The 16,293-nt window shown below is 58.7% G+C and overlaps 2 protein-coding genes across 2 annotated transcripts in view; one reads left to right on the top strand and one right to left on the bottom strand.

The window, feature by feature from the left end:
* Positions 1 to 426: 426 nt before the first annotated feature.
* SPIRE2 (spire type actin nucleation factor 2) lies at positions 427 to 7,840 on the bottom strand. The gene is made up of 15 exons (XM_082062832.1): positions 7,605 to 7,840; positions 5,180 to 5,217; positions 4,553 to 4,912; positions 3,878 to 3,958; positions 3,643 to 3,807; positions 3,460 to 3,546; positions 3,183 to 3,306; positions 2,912 to 3,081; positions 2,664 to 2,814; positions 2,401 to 2,534; positions 1,543 to 1,677; positions 1,405 to 1,472; positions 1,277 to 1,304; positions 1,036 to 1,151; positions 427 to 956 (listed from the first exon to the last, which is right to left on the bottom strand). The coding sequence occupies exons 1-15, from the start codon at positions 7,810 to 7,812 to the stop codon at positions 749 to 751; spliced, it is 2,073 nt and encodes a 690-aa protein (XP_081918958.1). The 5' UTR covers positions 7,813 to 7,840; the 3' UTR covers positions 427 to 748.
* A 3,694-nt stretch (positions 7,841 to 11,534) lies between these two features.
* The window catches only part of FANCA (FA complementation group A), a 34,405-nt gene continuing 29,646 nt past the window's right edge, over positions 11,535 to 16,293 (top strand). The window contains exons 1-6 of the mRNA XM_082062899.1: positions 11,535 to 11,599; positions 12,263 to 12,372; positions 13,351 to 13,423; positions 13,870 to 14,012; positions 14,335 to 14,430; positions 16,044 to 16,117. Of these exons, the coding sequence (XP_081919025.1) occupies positions 11,560 to 11,599; positions 12,263 to 12,372; positions 13,351 to 13,423; positions 13,870 to 14,012; positions 14,335 to 14,430; positions 16,044 to 16,117 (536 nt within the window). The 5' untranslated portion in view covers positions 11,535 to 11,559. The remainder of the gene's footprint in view (positions 11,600 to 12,262; positions 12,373 to 13,350; positions 13,424 to 13,869; positions 14,013 to 14,334; positions 14,431 to 16,043; positions 16,118 to 16,293) is intronic.

Consider the following 16,293-nt stretch of genomic DNA (forward strand, 5'->3'; position numbering starts at 1 on the left):
AGCGCGGCACCGGCGCTTTCCCACGGTCCCTGCGCGGGGGTTACGGTGGGGAACGGCCCACGGAGACGGGGGCTCTGGGGGACAGCCCAGGGGAACAGCCTGGGGTGGGTACGGGGACGCACGGCGACGCACGGCGGGGCAGGGGGCGGTTTAGGGGTGCGTGGGAACAAGGGGTGGGATTTTCCCACGGGCCCTGTGCAGGGTCACGGGGGAGGCACAGCCAGGGGGGACACGGGGGATGGCCGGGAGCCGAAGCACACGATCAAGGGGACCACGGGGGAGTGAAGGGGGTGGTGGAACACCCAGCCCCAACCCCAGGGGCTGCCCGTGCCCCCCAGCACCCTCTGCCCCAGCTCCCCCTTCCCTCCCACTCAGGAACAGCCATACAGCCCCGGGGCAGCCCAGCGGGTTTATTAGCCAGGGGGGGATGTACAGAGCAGCTGTGCCAGCCCGTGGTGCTGGGCACCCCGGCATGGCCATCACTGACCCGGCGCAGCCAGGGCTTGGCACAAAAGTGGGGCTGGGGGCAGCGAAGGCTGGCGGCTGTGGGTGCCCCACAGTAGGATATGTCCCCCCAGGGGCCATGTCAGTGTCCAAGCAGGAAGAGCAGGCACCCCACTGTGCCACTGGTCCTTGCTACCCCCTGGTCCATAAGGTATATAAATATAGAGGCTGTATGTATACATCCTATGTATATATGTACATCCAGGTGGCCACCAAGGGGGTCTGCACCCCCGTGCCAGGCCCCTCACTTGTGCCAGGAGTCACCGTAGAGGGAGCGGGCCTTGGCACGGCGTGGCGTGGCGTTGAGGACAGCCACGCTGCGGCGGCTGGAGCAGATGACGTCGGTGACGAAGCCGGCACAGTCACTGCAGACGTCACGCAGGACGGAGCCCTGGGCATAGATGTGAGGGAACTCCTCTTCCACCCGGCGCCAGCATGTGCCTGAGAGCGAGCTGTGGCACAGGGCATACGGTCAGCCCCGGCCTGAGGAGGGGGAGCAGGGGGAGGAAGGCTCAGGATCGCGGGACTCACTGGAAGGTCTCTCTCCTCCGCAGTGGCAGGGCTTTGGCCAGCAGTGAGCCTGGGAGGCTCTCAAAGCCCAGCGCGTAGACGGGGATGTGAGCCAGCTTCTTGGAAGGCATCTTCATCTGCTGGGTGTGCGGGCGTCAGGGCAGGATGGGGACAAGGATGGGACAGGGATGGGGACAAGGACAGGTATAGGGATAGGACAGAGACAGGGACACAGTGGCACTAGCCAGAGCCAGTCCCTTACCTTCAGGCTGCAGGAGCTGCAGACAGACCTGCAGACAGAGAGAGAGGCTGGTGAACAGGGCCATGGCAGGCACTGTCCCGTCACCCTCCCGTCACCCTCCCAGCCCCGTGGCACAGCACAGTGCTCACCGCTTGCAGAAGAGACAAGCTGCAGGCCAGGAGAAGAGGGGGAACTTGGCCCTGCAGCAGCAGCAGACCTGTGGGCACAAGGGGGGTGAGAGCAGGGCCGGGCGGGTGGCACTCAGCCCCTCTGGGCCCAGCTCCCACCTTCCCCTTCCGCAGGCTGCTGTACAGCTCCTTGCTCTGCAGGAACTTCTCCATCTCAGCCTTCACCAGCACCTTCCGCACGTTGATCATCTCCTCCACAGTGAGGGCCAGGCTCTCCACGGGGTGGCTGAACTCCTGTGGGCGAGGGGGGACGTCAGCCTGGTTTGCCACAGGGCTGCAGCACAGAGCATGGCTCAGAGCATCCCTGTGCTGTGGGCAGAACCTTCCAGCATCAGAAGAGCATCCGGACATAGAATCATAGAATCTTGGAATCATTTTGGTTGGAAGAGACCCTCAAGATCCTAGAGTCCAATCATAACCCAAGCCTGGCACTAACCCACGTCCCTGAGAACCTCATCTCTGTGTCTGTTCAACCCCTCCAGCACTGCCTTGGGCAGCCTGTTCCAATGCCTGACAGCCCTTTCCAGAAAGAAATTGTTCCCCAGATCCAACCTCAACCTCCCCTGGCGCAACTTGAGGCTGTTTCCTCTGGTCCTGGCGCTTGTTCCTTGGGAACAGAGCCTGACCCCCCTGGTTCCAACCTCCTTTCAGGCAGTTCAGAGATCAGAAGGTCTCTCCTCAGCTCCTGTTCTCCAGCTGAACCCCCCAGGTCCCTCAGCCGCTTCCCATGACACTTGTGCTCCAGCCCCTTCTCCAGCTCCGTTCCCTCCTGAGGGATGACATGGGCAGGCCACCCCAGCGCAGGGCACACAGCACAGTGTGCCTCAAGCCCCAAATCCTGTGCAGAGGGATCAGGGAGGGCCACCTTGTGCCCTCATGCCAGGTGCCATATGCCAGTGGCCATGTTCACACAATGTCCCCAACCCCGGTATCCCCAGTCCCACCACCAGCACTCACCAGCCAGAGGTGCTTGGAGCTGGTGCTGGGGGCAGTGCCAGATCCTTCCTCCGGCCTCTCCTCCACGGCGCTGAGGGCAGCCCGGGGTGGTGCTGAGCTGACTGGCAGCGGGTGGCACCTGGCGGGGACGGAGCCTGTGGGGAGGGACAGGGTGGCTGTGGCAAAGCCACATTGCCCAGGGCCACCTGTGCTGCAGGGCACAGCACAACCATCCTGGGGACAGGGGGACGCGGGTGGCACAGGGCTGGGGACCCCAGCGGTACCTGAGCGGGGCCGGGGCTCGGGCTGCAGTGGCTCTGGCTCTGGTGGGGCAGCCTGGCCACCCCCCAGCTGGCTCTGCAGCTGTGCCAGGTCTTGCTCTGAGAAGGAGCGGTCCCGCTTCAGAGGCACCTCTGCACCCGGAGAGTCCTCCTCCTGCAATGCCATGGCCACCACGTCACCCCCTTGTCCCCCCAGCACCTCCCGTGTCCCCCCACTCCACCCTCCTGCCCCGCCGCGCCCCCTCTCTCGCCTCAGAGACGTTCATCTCCTCCATCTCGGCCAGCGTGGGCGCCTTGAGCAGGACACGTGGCCGCGGTCGCGCTGGTGCGGTGCTGCCTGGGCAGCGGGAGAGCTCGAGGCAGGAGCTGGAGGCCAGGCGGCCGGCGCAGGCCTGCGGGATGCAGGGCAGGGAGCTGTACCCTGCAGAGGGACATGGGGCTGAGTCCTGGTTTCACAGGGACCTGCTGTAGTGCCGGGCATGCCACCAGCAGCCTGGCGCGGCGGGGAGGGGATGGTGGCACCTTTCTGGCCATGGTATGGCATTTCCACTGGCCGAAGTTTCCTCTCCTGCCTGATCTCCTCCAGGATCTTCTCGTGGAGCGTCCTCTGCTTCTGGGGCAGGGGCCGCAGCCGCCGCTCTGACACCTGCGGGATGCAGGGATGGGACCTCAGGCGGTGGCCGCAGCTTGGGGCTGGTCACCCTCAGGTGCCCAGCCAGGCAGGGGTGGCACCCATGGGACCCGCTGAGCCCTGCCCGGCACTGCAACGCCATGGGGGTGTCCCAATGCTGGCACCCACCTGCTTCAGTGGGGGCCGGGAGCGGATGAAGTCGAGGATGAGCTCGTGGGCGTCCTTTTTCACCCGGGGGGGAATGTCCCCGTCCACCTGGGAGAGGGCAGAGGGGCCACAGGCAGTGCCAAGGCCAGCGGGCAGCCCAGCACCGTGGGGGCGCTGGTATGGGGGCAACCCAGCCACACTCACCATGACCTTGCGGAGTTTGTAGTTGCGGGCGCGGATGTCCTGCATTAGCATCTCAAAGGGGGTGAGCTGGTACTCAGTGGGCAGGGGGTTGAACTGCTTCTCCTGCACCTTCTTCAGCTTCACACCGTGCCGCAGCTCCCGCATCAGCTGCACCCACAGCCGGGCCTGGGGGGGACACAGCATCAGCCCCCGTGTGGCCCTGGCACAGCCCCCATGCCCAGCGGTGCCGCCGTACCCAGTCAGTGTTGCGCAGGCTGCCCAGCTCTGCCGCTGGCCGCTCCTCTGCCTCCTCATCCTCCTTCAGCTTCTGCAGCATCTGCCATGGTATGAGACGTTGCCACCCTGTCCCAGTGCTCGACAGCACTGGGGTCCGGCCAGGACTGTGCTGTGGGGCTGCAGTGGTGATGTGCACCCCGAAAGCACCCCCATCCCCGCCATGCGCCACCACTTTCGCAGCAGCCCGGGGTAGACAGGAGCCAGCAGTGCCATGGCACAGCATGCGGGAGAGGGTGTACAGCCAAACACTGGTGCCAGCAGCCCTGAGCAGGGCTGGCATAGGGGGCACCACGCTCACCCCAGCGTTTTGAGCCTGCAAGTGGATCCCCTGCCAGGCATGGGTTCAAACTGGAACACAAGAGGTTCCACTTAAATTTGAGAGGAATCTTCTTCTCATTAAGGGTAACAGAGCACTGGAACAGGCTGCCCAGGGGGGTTGTGGAGTCTCCTACTCTGGAGACATTCAACACCTTCCTGTGGACACCTTCCTGTGTAACCTCATCTGAGTGTTCCTGCTCCAGCGAGGGGATTGGACTGGATGAACTTTTGAGGTCCCTTCCAACCCCTGACATTCTGTGATTCTGTGGTTCTGTGTGCATTGGTGCTGGCCATGCTGCTGGGCACCCGCACTCACCTCCTTGGCATCGCGGATCTTGGCGAGGAAGGCTTTCAGTTCCACGGTCTCAGCGAAGAGCGCCCGGCAGACAGCCTGGTAGTGCGCCTGCGCCTCCGTGGGATCGGCCAGGCGTGCGGCACAGCACCGCATGGCCTGCCCAAAGGTGCGCACTGTGCGCGGCGGCCCCTCGCCCCCCTCCTCCTCCTCCTCCTGACCCCCGTAGCCCTCATCGGCTGTGGCACAGCCGCTGTCCTCTGAATCACTGTTGGTCATCAGGTCGATGAGCTGCTCCAGCCGTGGGCTCAGCTCCCGCTCCTCATTCTCGTCCAGCCCCCAGTCCAGTGCCCGGTAGATGGCGAAGCCCAATGACTGCACCATCTGTGGGGAGATGGCACCGGCTGGGCCCCGGCCAGACCCCAGCGCTGGCTGTGCCATGGGAGGCCCTCGGCACACACAGCCAGCACCAGCTGCCCCCCTGCACCCCCCAGCCCTTGGGGTTCAGTCTTATCCCCCCGCTGCACCCCAGGACCCCATGACCACAGGGTGAGGGGGCAGGTGGCAGTGCCACCCAGGGGTGTGATGGCAGATGAGCCATGTCACCAGGAAGCTGCAGCAGGGCCGGGTGGGTGTCTGGCCCCCACCTACCTGGGCTTCGGCGGAGGGTGTCAGCAGCAGGGGCAGCCCTGGGGGAAGGAGGGAAGAGTCAACTCTGGCACCCACGGCCCCATGCTGGGCATCCCCCTCCATGTCAGCTCCTGTCCCACACCCCAGGGATGCTGCACCCCCAGCCCCAGCTGGGGGGCACCCAGCAGGGTCCCCTCCCGTCCCCAGCAGCTCCTGCCCCAAGCTGAGACCCACATCCTCAACTGGTCCCTTCCTGACTTATTCCCAGCGAGGACCAGCAGGTCACCCACAGGACATGGCGTGGGCTGCGGTGACAGTTGTGCCCAGCAAATGATGGTGCTTCCCACCGCAGAGGCGGCACAGCTGGAACATCACACACACACACAGGCCCAGGACACACTCATGGGCAGCTCAGAGCCTCCCAGGAGCTGGATGGCCATGGGACAAGGAGCAGGAGTGGCTTTTACTGTGTCCCCAAGGGCAGTGCCCAGGGTGCCCAGCTCTACTTTCCTGATAGTGGCTGCAGAGCCACTTCCCTGGCCCAGGGCAGCACTGGTCATTAGCTCTGTGTTTAGCTGATCAATGCAGCAGCCACAGGGATGTGCCAGCTGTGTGCCAGTCGTGTGCCGGCTGTGTGCCAGCCACATCCTGGCCACGGCCACATGGACCATTGAGGATATCCACATGGGATGGGTGGCACAAGCATCAGAGACGCAAGGTCTGGCCCTGCCATGGTGCCACGCACAAGGACAACATCAGCCCCATGTCCCAGGCCATGCCTGGCATCCACTGCAGTACCAGCCCTGGAATGCTGTGTCCTGGCTTGGAGAGGACACACTAGCACGTCCCCGGGACCCTGTCACGAACACCATGGCCATGGTGGGAGCCAGGCTGGTGGGCTGAGCCTGGCTGGTCCCAGCAGCTCCCTCGAGGCATTGGGACATGGCCAAGGAGTGAGTTCCCATGGGACAAGGAATTGGAGCAGCTCAGGCAAGGGGTGCCGGCTCACTCACCCAGATCCAGCCCCATGCGTGGGCGGAGCTGCAGAGCCGTGTGCCAGGCCGGTGCCATCACCTGCAGTGGTGCTGGGAGGCAACCAGAGCCCTTCTAGCTTTGGGCTTCAGCAGCAAAGAACCCAGATTTGTCCCTGAGGAGATGGTTCAGGCTGGCATGGGAGGGACTTAGGAGCAAGAGGTGTCATGGTGGCACCAGGTCTGGCACAGTGGCAGTGGAGGCTCAGGGAAGGGTGTGGGGCCATTCCTGTGTGCGACCGGCAGAGCTGGTGTGACCACGCCATGACCAGCTACTGTGGGCACATGCCATGCCTGTGCGTGGCCCTGCCCTGGGCACAGAGCTGCCCCACGTGCCCTGGCCCCCGTGGGCTGCCCCCTGGCAGTGCTGAGCACCGGGTGCTGTCCCCAGGCGCAATGGCCTCCCTGCGGGGTGAGGCGGGTGACGCCGTTTGCCGCGCTCTGTTGTTAGGTGCAGGGGTGCTCCTTGCCGTGCTGAGCCACCCAGCATTGCTGCTGGCAGCCAGCCAAGCCTAATTACAGCCCGTAAACACCATGGCCCTGCCTGGCAGCGCCAACCACCCGCAGAGAGGGTACAGCCGCAAGTCCAAAGGTCAGGGATGGTGCTGCCCCAAAACACTGCTCCCAGTGGGCTGGGGTGCGGTGAGGGTGGGACCAGGGCCCAGCAGGAACACATTGACCTTGGGACAGGGTCTCCTGTGGGGTCCAAGTGTTCAGGTGTGTGTGGTGAGTATGCCTGTGTATGTGCAGGTGTGTGTTCCTGTGTCTGTCTGTCCTTGCTGTGTGTTCTGCTCACCCGGATAAGCTCAGTGTCCTGCAGCCCCACAGTGGGTCCTGGCCTGGTGACACCTGCACCCGTGGGCACCCTGCACAGCCCCGCAGCCTTGGCCCAGCCTCACTGAATCACCCGGCTGGGCCCTGCTGGTGCCAGTTCCAGTGTCACCCCAGCCCTGGAGACCCAAGACACTGGCCCACCATTGGTACAATCAGTGCAAGCAATGGTCCCGACTGACCCGGTGCCAATGCCGGTTCACCTTGCCAGGGCTTGGGGTTCGTCCCCATCCCTGCGGGTGCCGGTGCCAGCCATCTCCCCCATCCTCACAGTCTCTCTGGTGCTGCACCCCCGCAGCCGGTGCCGCACCGGTTCCCTGCCGTTGGTGCCTGTAATGCTGGTGCCCGCCCCACCTCCCCTTGCTGCTCCTCCTGCCCATGCCCCGCTGCCGGTACCGGTTCTTCTCCACCAGTCCCGGTCCTCCCGCCGGGGCCGATACCCCCAGCCCTCCAGCGCCCTCGACACGCAGTGCAGCGCCCCCTGCCGGTACCGGTAGGTCCCGGTGGTGCCGGTAAGTGCCGGTAAGTCCCAGCGCCCCCACCCCGCGCTGCCGGCTCCACCCCACGCCGCGGTGCTCGCTCACCGGGTGGTGGTGCGGGCAGGACGACGCTGCCGTCGCCGCGGAGGCGGATGTCTGCCGTGCGGAGCGGTGCGGCGGGGCCGGCGGGGGCGGCGCGGCAGCTCTGGAAGCAGAGCGCCCAGGCCTGCTCCTCGTTCAGCGGCTGCTCGTAGCACTTCAGCACCTCCTCGAGGGACAGCTCCCGCGGGGCCCCGCCGCCCGCCCGCGCCATCGCCCCATCCCGCGCCCGCCGCCGCCGCCGCCGCCGTTCGGGCGGGCGGGGCCCCGGGAGGGGCGGGCAGGAGCGGGGGGAGCGGCGGAGCGGAGCGGCTGGCGGAGGATCGGACCGGCCCCGCCTCCGCGGCTCAGCCCCGCCCGCGCCACCGCCCGCCGCCACCGGGGGCGCCCACCGGGAGTGGACGCGAGGGACGCGGCGGAGCTAAGGGGCGCGGCGCGGCTTGGTACCGTACGGTACGGCTCGGCACGGTACTGCACGGTATGGTGCGGCTCGGCATGGCAAGGTACGGCTTAGCAGGGTTCGGTACTGCACAGCTCGGCACGGCACGGCTCAGTACAGCACGGCAGGGCATGACTTGGCACAGCACAGCGTGCCACGGTATGGCACGGCTCGGCATGGCAGGGCATGGCACAGCACAACTCGGCACGGCCAGGCCCACCCAGGCTGTCAGGATGCAGGATCAGGATGCAGGACTGTGTGCCAGGAGCGTAACTGGCTGCAGGGTGCAGGTGCAGGACATGCAGCAGGGTGCAGCTTGTGGGGTGCAGGGCACAAGACAGGGTGCAGCAGTGCATGCGGGGAGCAGGGTGAAGGCTGCCAGGGGCAGGAGTTGCTGCAGGGCACAGAGCATGTGGCTGAGTGCAGGGTGTGGGTGCCCCCAGGGTGAGGGGTACAGGGCGTGTGATGGGGTGCAGCATGCAGTGCCCAGGGTGAGTGCTGGGGGCTGGGTGTGGGGCACTGCTGGGGGACACCCCCCCCCGCAAGAGACGTGGTTATGGCTCCCCAGAGGGGTGAAGCACCTGGCTCCCAGGTGTCCATCCCACAGAACACACGTGCCGTGTGTGGGGCGGGCAGATGTAGGGACACGATGGCGTCAGGGCCAGGAGGACATCAGGGGAAACACAGCCATGAGTTCCCACATGCCAGCTCTGCTTGGCTCAGCGGCTCTGGGGAGCCAGTGGAGGAAAAGGGCCAGGCAGGGACAATGACACCCCTTGGAGGGAAGGACAAGAGCTCAGGATGCTGCAGACCAGTTTGCGCATGGCCAGGAGCAGCAAGAGACAGCTGAAAGATGAGGAGCTGGAGTCTCTAAGGACGCGATGTCCCACTGGAACATGGCTGGTGGGATGATGTCCTGCAGACAGGGAGGGCTGTTGTGGCACAGGACTCATAGGTGGCTCATGCCCCAGCACCAGCAGGTCCTTTTGGACCCATGGGGTGGGCAGGATGTCCTGACAGAGCAGGAAGGACAGCCAGCCTGCCGTGAAAGGTCAGCTAGAGCACATTAAAGCTCTTGTCATTATGAGCTTCCCATTTCCATGATGGAAAGAGCATAAAACCCCATCTCAGCTCCATTAACATAAGAGCATAAACTGGGGTTGATCCTGGAGCTGTGCTGGTGGGGCTGGAAGAGGGACAGAGCCGGCACCTGAGCGCTCGTCCATCTCACATGGCCAAAGAACTGTCCTGGGGCCAGAGACCCATGGCAAAGAGTCTGGGGAGAGCAATGCCCTCCTGTGCCCATCTTGGAGACTGTGAGCAGCGTCAGCTCCATCGCTGGAGAGGGAGATGGGAGAACAGGGTTGGACAGCTGGGAAATGCAACCCCACACGGTGCCCTGGGGTCTGAGAAGGGGAAGGCTGGATGCAGACAATCCAAAATATCTGTGCATCCCTGAGTTACTCAAACACCCCATCGTCGGGCCCCCTGGAGCAGCTCTTGGCTGCGACGGTGATGTCTGGGTCTGGCTTTCTGCACCAACAAGTGAGATTCGAATGCAACATTCACCCTGTAATCAGACGCCTTTGGAGCCTGCTTGGGGAGCAACTTTAGAGGGAGGAAAGCCGTGTGTGCTGCCCACTGCAGCGTGTCTGCGTTGTGCTCAGCTGGCTGCCGGCGTTCCTGTGCCACACACACCTGCCAGCACCCACGGACACAGCCAGGGCGGCACCGCCAGGGACCGGAGCGGGGAGGACGTGCAGTGTTTGAAGGCGGCGATAACCCGACCTGCAGGATTAATGGGAATGCATTTGAAGTATGAAGCACAAGGCCATTTGCTTTGGGTAAAACTGTGATTAATATGAAATCAAGATGTAATTAAAAGCTACTGTCTTGGAAAAAAATCAAACAAAAGCCTAGTGTGTATGTGCATAGGGAAAATATAATTAAAAATGAAAGAAATAGGGAAAAATAAATGGACAGGTTGGGAAATGGTTACAGAGCCCTACGGGAGTGTTGCGTTTCACCTCGGCAGTGAAGCGGGACGTGCCCTGGCGAGACGGCTGCGGAGCTGGGCTGGGGGCAGAGCCCTTCCCCAGCAGCCTGCAGTGGGGCTGGGTGCTGTTTGCGGGTAATATGTTCACATGGGTTTGCTCTGCCAAATGCAAAGAATTTCCTTAACAAGCCACAGGAACCTGAGATGAGTGCACAGAGCGCCCAGGGGGCTGGATGCACCATTTTCCTGAGCTGCTGCAAGAAACTGGGGACCATGAAAGGAGGGAGCGTTTCACACAGCAGCTCGCTTTTGCTGTGTGGTGTGCGCTGGCCTCAGACGTGTCCGGAGTCTGACGAACATCCTGGCGTTGCTGCGTGGAACGTAGCCCTTGCTCCGGGCAGCAATGCTGAGCTCTCGGCTGCACCTCCGGGTGGGTTTCTTGTTGTTTTGGCCATCGCGGTGATGGCTTCCCCCCTGTTTTTATTTCTTTGGTCAAAGCAGAGGTGAGTCCCTGACTGTGCCTGGTGTCACGGAGCACTCGCTGCTCCCAGACTTTCTGGTTCCCCAAAACACCCCTGCCACCCTGTCAGTGGGTCCCCCACCCTGAGACTGGCACCTTGGTCCCCTCGGGAGGGACACCAAGCCCTGTCCTGTTGCGCTTGCCACTGCTGCCCTGCACCCCGCTCTGGGGCAGGAGCGGGTCTGCAGCCTCACAACTGTCACGCAACGGAGGCTGCTGAAAGGGTCCCCGGGCTCCTCTCCGCATGAGCAAACTCTGGGGCATCCCAGGACCTGGAGCTCCAGGTGAGATGGCCACACTGGGTGATCCCTTTGGAATCGTAGAATGTAGAGTTGGAAGGGACCCACAAGAGTCATTGAACTCCTATCCCTGAACAGGACAACCCCAAAATGCACAAATGTTGAAGAATTAAACACAGTGATCACAGCTCCTCACAGGCTGGTGAGCCAGTGTGGCCGCGGGGACCTGCCAGCGATCACCGGTGACAGGGACATTTGCTGTTCCACTGCTACCCACGGGCGATGGCACTCCTGGCTGCAGCCTGGGACAGACAGGCAGACACAGGGCTCTGTGACACATGGGACACGGGTATCAGCTTGTCTGCAGGGATGCTCGAGGAGGATGGGACAGGGGACATCGTGGTGGGACAGGGGACATTGCGGTGGTCCTGAGCCCCCGCTTTCCTGGGACACGTCTTGAGGGCCACCCACTGCATCCCACACATGCTGCCTTTGTAGAGGGCATTCTCCTCTTTCCGTCTCCTACCCCAGCGTGTCCTCCATGTCCCCCGTGTACCGCCATATCCCTCCTCACCGCCTTGTACAGCCCCTACCGGCCCCCGATGGGCACCGCCCGCCCTCCCCAGCATGGCAGCTCCCCGCCTCCGCCACTACCAAGATGGCGGAAAGGCGTGCGGGACCACGCCGTGCTCCCAGCCAATCAGCGGAGGCGGCGGGGAGCCAATGGCGGCGCGGGGCGGGCGGATTTGGTTGCCGGGGCCGCCGTCATGGCGGGCCCGGGTGGCAGGACGTGGCGGGATCTGTTGGGTAGGTCCGGGCCGGGGCAGCGCCGGGGCTACTCTGAGGGAGCTTTTGGCCTGGAGCTTCCTGCAGGGACAGTGGAAGGGAGGGTGACTGTCCCCTCTCTGCCCTCATGCACCCCCCAATCCTCCGGTCTGTGTGGTGCTCTGGGCTCCTGGCAGCGCCTCTCCTCAGCGCCTCTCCTCAGCGCCTCTCCTCAGCGCCTCTCCTCAGCGCCTCTCCTCAGCGCCTCTCCTCAGCCCCTCTCCTCAGCCCCTCTCCTCAGCCCCTCTCCTCAGCCCTCCACCACAGTCCCCCTCAGCCCTACCTCTCCCAGGACCCCCCTCTTCAAGGCTGGTGCTTTCCTGTGGCCCTGCCGTGGCTCCTGTCCTGTGGTGGGGGTGTCAGGGTGGCACTTTGGCTGCTCTGGGCCGAGGGCCTTTGCAGGCCGATGGCTGACAGTGCCTGACGGAGCTTGGGCTGCGCTGGGCCACCAAAGAGCAAACCGTGCAGAGCTGCCTGGAGCAAACCAAACAGAACACCCTGCACAGCTCCTGTCATGCTGCCAGCTCACCACGGTCTGATGGGGGCTGCCTTTGCCCCGTCAGAGCTAAAGAAGCAGAGCAAGGGGGTGTCCTCAAGGGGCTGTTGGAACACACTGTGGTTATTAAAGAAATCCAAACTTCTCAGCAGGGAGAGCCAGGAAACGAAAAAGCGCCTTTGGGAGCGGAGCAGAGCTCCAGGAAGCGGCTCTGCGTGTGCTGGATCGCCATCAGAACCTGAATGACCTCCTCCTGGAGGTATGAGTGGGCGGTTGGGGCAGGGGTCAGGCTGGGGACCGCCGGAGGTCCAGCTGGAGGTGGGTTCCAGCAGGGTCCTTACTGGGGCAACTGCAGAACGAATGTCCAAGGAACACAGATTTTATGACAACTGAAAAGAAAAAACAGCACCGTAGGAGGAAAACAAAGTTTAGAGGTTTATGTTGCAGAAATGAGATTTGTTTTTCCTTTATTCGTCTGTGTTTTAATGTTACAGGCTTAAGATGGTTAAGCATGGTTTGGTTTTGGACAAAAGGAAACTCAGCACCTTTTTCTTGGGGTCCGAACTGGCTTCTTGTGAAGACAGGAAAAAAAATCAGGGGAGACTATTATTGGGTTTTCTCTGAATTACAAACCGTTTCTGACTAATGTGGCTGTTCAGAAAACCCATGTCGTTTGTCTGCATAGATGCTCGAGCTAAGATTCTGACTTGGCCACGTTCTACTTCCTCCTCATGTACGGGAGAGAACTCTTGATTTTCATAACTTGAATAGACAATTCAGATACTTCACACAGTTCAACCATAAGGATGTTCCTTTCTGTACAGAATGTTTGTCTTTATAAAAAGAAAAAAAAGGGGATTTAACTAGAAAAGGATCCACATTTTCAACATTTTGACATGTTTCATCAAATATTTATGACAGCGTGGCTTCACAGAAAGGACTTGAAAGATATTCTGTTCTTGGTGCTGTTGCTGATCTGTTGGGTGACTGGGGACAAGCAGCTTTGACCTTTATCTCATTTTCTCTGCATAAAATGGAGATAACTGTACTTATGTCTCTTGCAAAGTGCTCTGAAATCTCTGGTTTGCCACAACTATGTGGGAGCTCGGTGTTAATGTCACTTCAGTTGCTCCAGCTCCCAAGGATGCCAGAGCTGCTCTTAGTGTTTTAGAGGAAACAGGTTTGTAAATATGTGTAACAGAGATCTCAGAGTGTTATGTTGTTGTTTGGCTTCCAGGTGGAAGATGCAGCCAAACCAGGTGGACAGGAGAGTGTAAAGAACCAGGAAGTATCCTCAGAATCATTTACAGGTGACTATCTATTGGAGACAGACACGGCAAAGAACTTTTCTTTATGTATTGAATTTCTACCTGTTCAGTGCAACCCCAGTTTTGCTTTCTTTTAATTGTTCTGGTCTCCCACTTGGCTGCTCATTTCTTACTTGTCCGGTGATGACAACCCTGGCAAGGTCTGATCGTTAAATACTTTGATTGTTTGGGCAGTGTTACTGTGAGCCCCACAAGACTAAAATACAAGGATCTGCTTAACAAGGGTACTCTACCTCTGTGGTTGTTCTGCCCCCATTTTACATACAGAAAAGGAATGAAACATGGAAATGAAAATTATTTGCCCAGCACAACAAACGACATCTGTGCTGGAAGGGGTTTAAGACTTGAGACTTCTGTTTTCATAGTCGTGTTCAAACCCTCTTTTCTTCCACGCTGACAGCTTTCTGCTTTATTGTTTTTTTGTTTAGTCTCTGTTCTGCAGGAACAGGCCTTGAGATTGGGTGTGCCCGCAGCAATCTTGGCAGCCAAAAATGCTGTTACCAACATTGAGCGGATCTGTCAGGATTCTGCCAGCCCCTCAGAAGCCCCATTACTGAACTTGGACCAGAGAGTAAGGGAAAAGGTTTATATTTACTTTATCAAGAACGTTGTATTGTTAGGTTTGACTTTAAACTCAGTTTATCTGTTCTGATAAAGTCACCCAAACACATAGCACCTGAGCAGCGATTATTCTTTTATGTGTCCGATATGCACACAGAAGTAGGGAGTTCTTCTATACAGGGAAGTGTCTGTTTTTGGCAGCTTAGAACTGAAGTTTTTTATCTGTTGCCAAAGTGCAGCATTACAGGGGTCTCTCTAAGCAGATCCAGTGTTATAATCTCTGGTTATTTACAAAGAAAATTATCTCTGCTTCATTTCTGGGGTGATTCCAGAAGAGGTTGTCTGGCTTGCTTCGGACCATGAAGGATTTGCTGGCGAACAATGTGTTCTGTCGCTCAGTGTTCTGTCAAGAGATGTGGAAAATGAAGGTAAGAACTCATGGAGAATAGCTGCCATGATACAGGCCAGTTTGACTTCACCTGAGGGACGTGGTCGCATGTTTTCGGCCCCGCTTTCCCGCGAAAGCAGAGATAACAGGAACATGGACTGGCAAAGTGCTGGGATTTCCCTGCAGTTTCCCTTGGTGGTTTTTATGGTGACTGAGAACAACCTTGCCACTGCTCATCCCTGTAGTCTTCAACTCCTGACAGTCACAGTAGTCTCTCTGACCTTTCAAAAACATGAACTGAATTATAAATGGTGGGGTTGGTTTTTTGTTTATTTTAAAGCAAGTTGACTGGGACCTTCCTTGCCTCTAGCAGGTTGTATTTTTTGAGGAGGATTTAGTAGAACTTTGGAAGTAGGTGAATTATTAAAGTTGTGTGGCAGTTTCTGCTAAAAACTGCCACATGATCCCAGAAGTCCGTTATGTGCTTTGTCAGCAATATTCAATGAGTCTTTGGCGTTCTGGTTCTCCGCTTTGTTTATCTGGAAGTGATGATAACCCTGAGTGAGTTCACGCAGAAAATGGCTTGAGAGAAATGCGATAGCAGATACCAGGTTGCGTTGCTTCACAAAACTGTTGTCTTGATTTCATTTGGGCCATTTGTTTTCTTAAGATAAGTGATAGTCTAAGTGCGGGTAAGGACTTTTTGTGAGGGGAGCAGTTCTGGTTGCTCCGGTGGGAAAGAAGGCAGAGGCTGATCTGTCAGGATAAAGAGCCACGCTCTAGTCTCAAATATCCGATCCTGGGCTGAAAATAGAATCCCGTGTGTTTTGTAGGCTGATTAAGATCTCCTAGTTCTCGGGCAGACATGGAGATCAAGTGCTGCTGTGTCACTGAGATTGTTACAGGAAAGAATTAGGTTGTCCAAGACAAAGTATGTGGGCAAGTCCAGGGTCACTCTATGAGGCAGCTGCTGGTTGCTGCAGAAAGCTCGTGGGGCTTTTCTCCTTCATGGCCTGTCTGCCCAGAACTCCCAGGTATCTCCTCTTTCTGTTTTGTCCTCATGGACATGATGCTTGGTGCTGATTTTGCCAATGATAAGCCTGGTGTTCAGGAGCTGGACTGTCCAAGTAGCATTGGCTTTTCCTCTGCATCCATCGGCCTCTCTGCCCGTACAGTTGCCGCATTTTTCTGTCATCTCCTATTGGGAAATGGGTTTGAGAGCAGCAAACTCACTTCACAGAGACTAATAAACAGTTAACAGGCTAAGTGATAATTCTCTAATCTGTTTCCAGAGCTGAATTATTATAACAAGATGTGAAGCTGTTTTCTGGAATATCCCCTGCTCCCTTGAATATGCAGCATCAGCATTATTCCAGCGGGACAAAAATGGAGATATTTATTACTTGACCATGAAAATTTAAAATGATGGTGCATCTACAACCCTAAACCATTCAAAATTTGTAGGAAGAAAAGATCAGATATAATCTTTCCTCATTTGTTATTTCTTATGTTATTGTTTTTAAGTTTTAATAAGTTCTGGATAGTTTGAATAAACAGAACTTAGTTTTATTCTTTTATGTATAGCTTTCATTAGCCAAATGTTAATGTTAACTGCCAAATGCAGACCGTGACCTGATTGTGACACCTTGTTAGGCCCCTCCGGTGCTGGAAGCTGTGTGGCACTTGCACAGAGGAGACGTCATTGGGCTGGGAGAGCTGCTGGAGAGGTGAGCAGAGGTTTGGAGGTTTGCAGATGTATTTAATCTTGTAAAGCCTATTGAAATATAATCAGGGATTAGTCATGAGTATTCTGGACTAAGAATACAGTCAGGTGCTGGCAAGCGATCAGATTAGATTTAAGAAGTTACCCTGGGTTTGAGAGGTTACTCTGGGTTAATTAGCA

Source organism: Streptopelia decaocto (assembly GCF_964273445.1).
Source record: "Streptopelia decaocto genome assembly, chromosome: 11".
Taxonomy (NCBI): domain Eukaryota; kingdom Metazoa; phylum Chordata; class Aves; order Columbiformes; family Columbidae; genus Streptopelia; species Streptopelia decaocto.

Coding starts and splice junctions, on each gene's coding strand:
- SPIRE2 (XM_082062832.1), bottom strand. CDS start 7,812: ATGGCGCGGGCGGGCGGCGGGGCCCCGCGGGAGCTGTCCCTCGAGGAG. Junction 3,082..3,182: donor GCCATACCATGGCCAGAAAG/GTGCCACCATCC, acceptor GTCCCTCTGCAG/GGTACAGCTCCCTGCCCTGC. Junction 1,305..1,404: donor GCTTGTCTCTTCTGCAAGCG/GTGAGCACTGTG, acceptor CTCTGTCTGCAG/GTCTGTCTGCAGCTCCTGCA.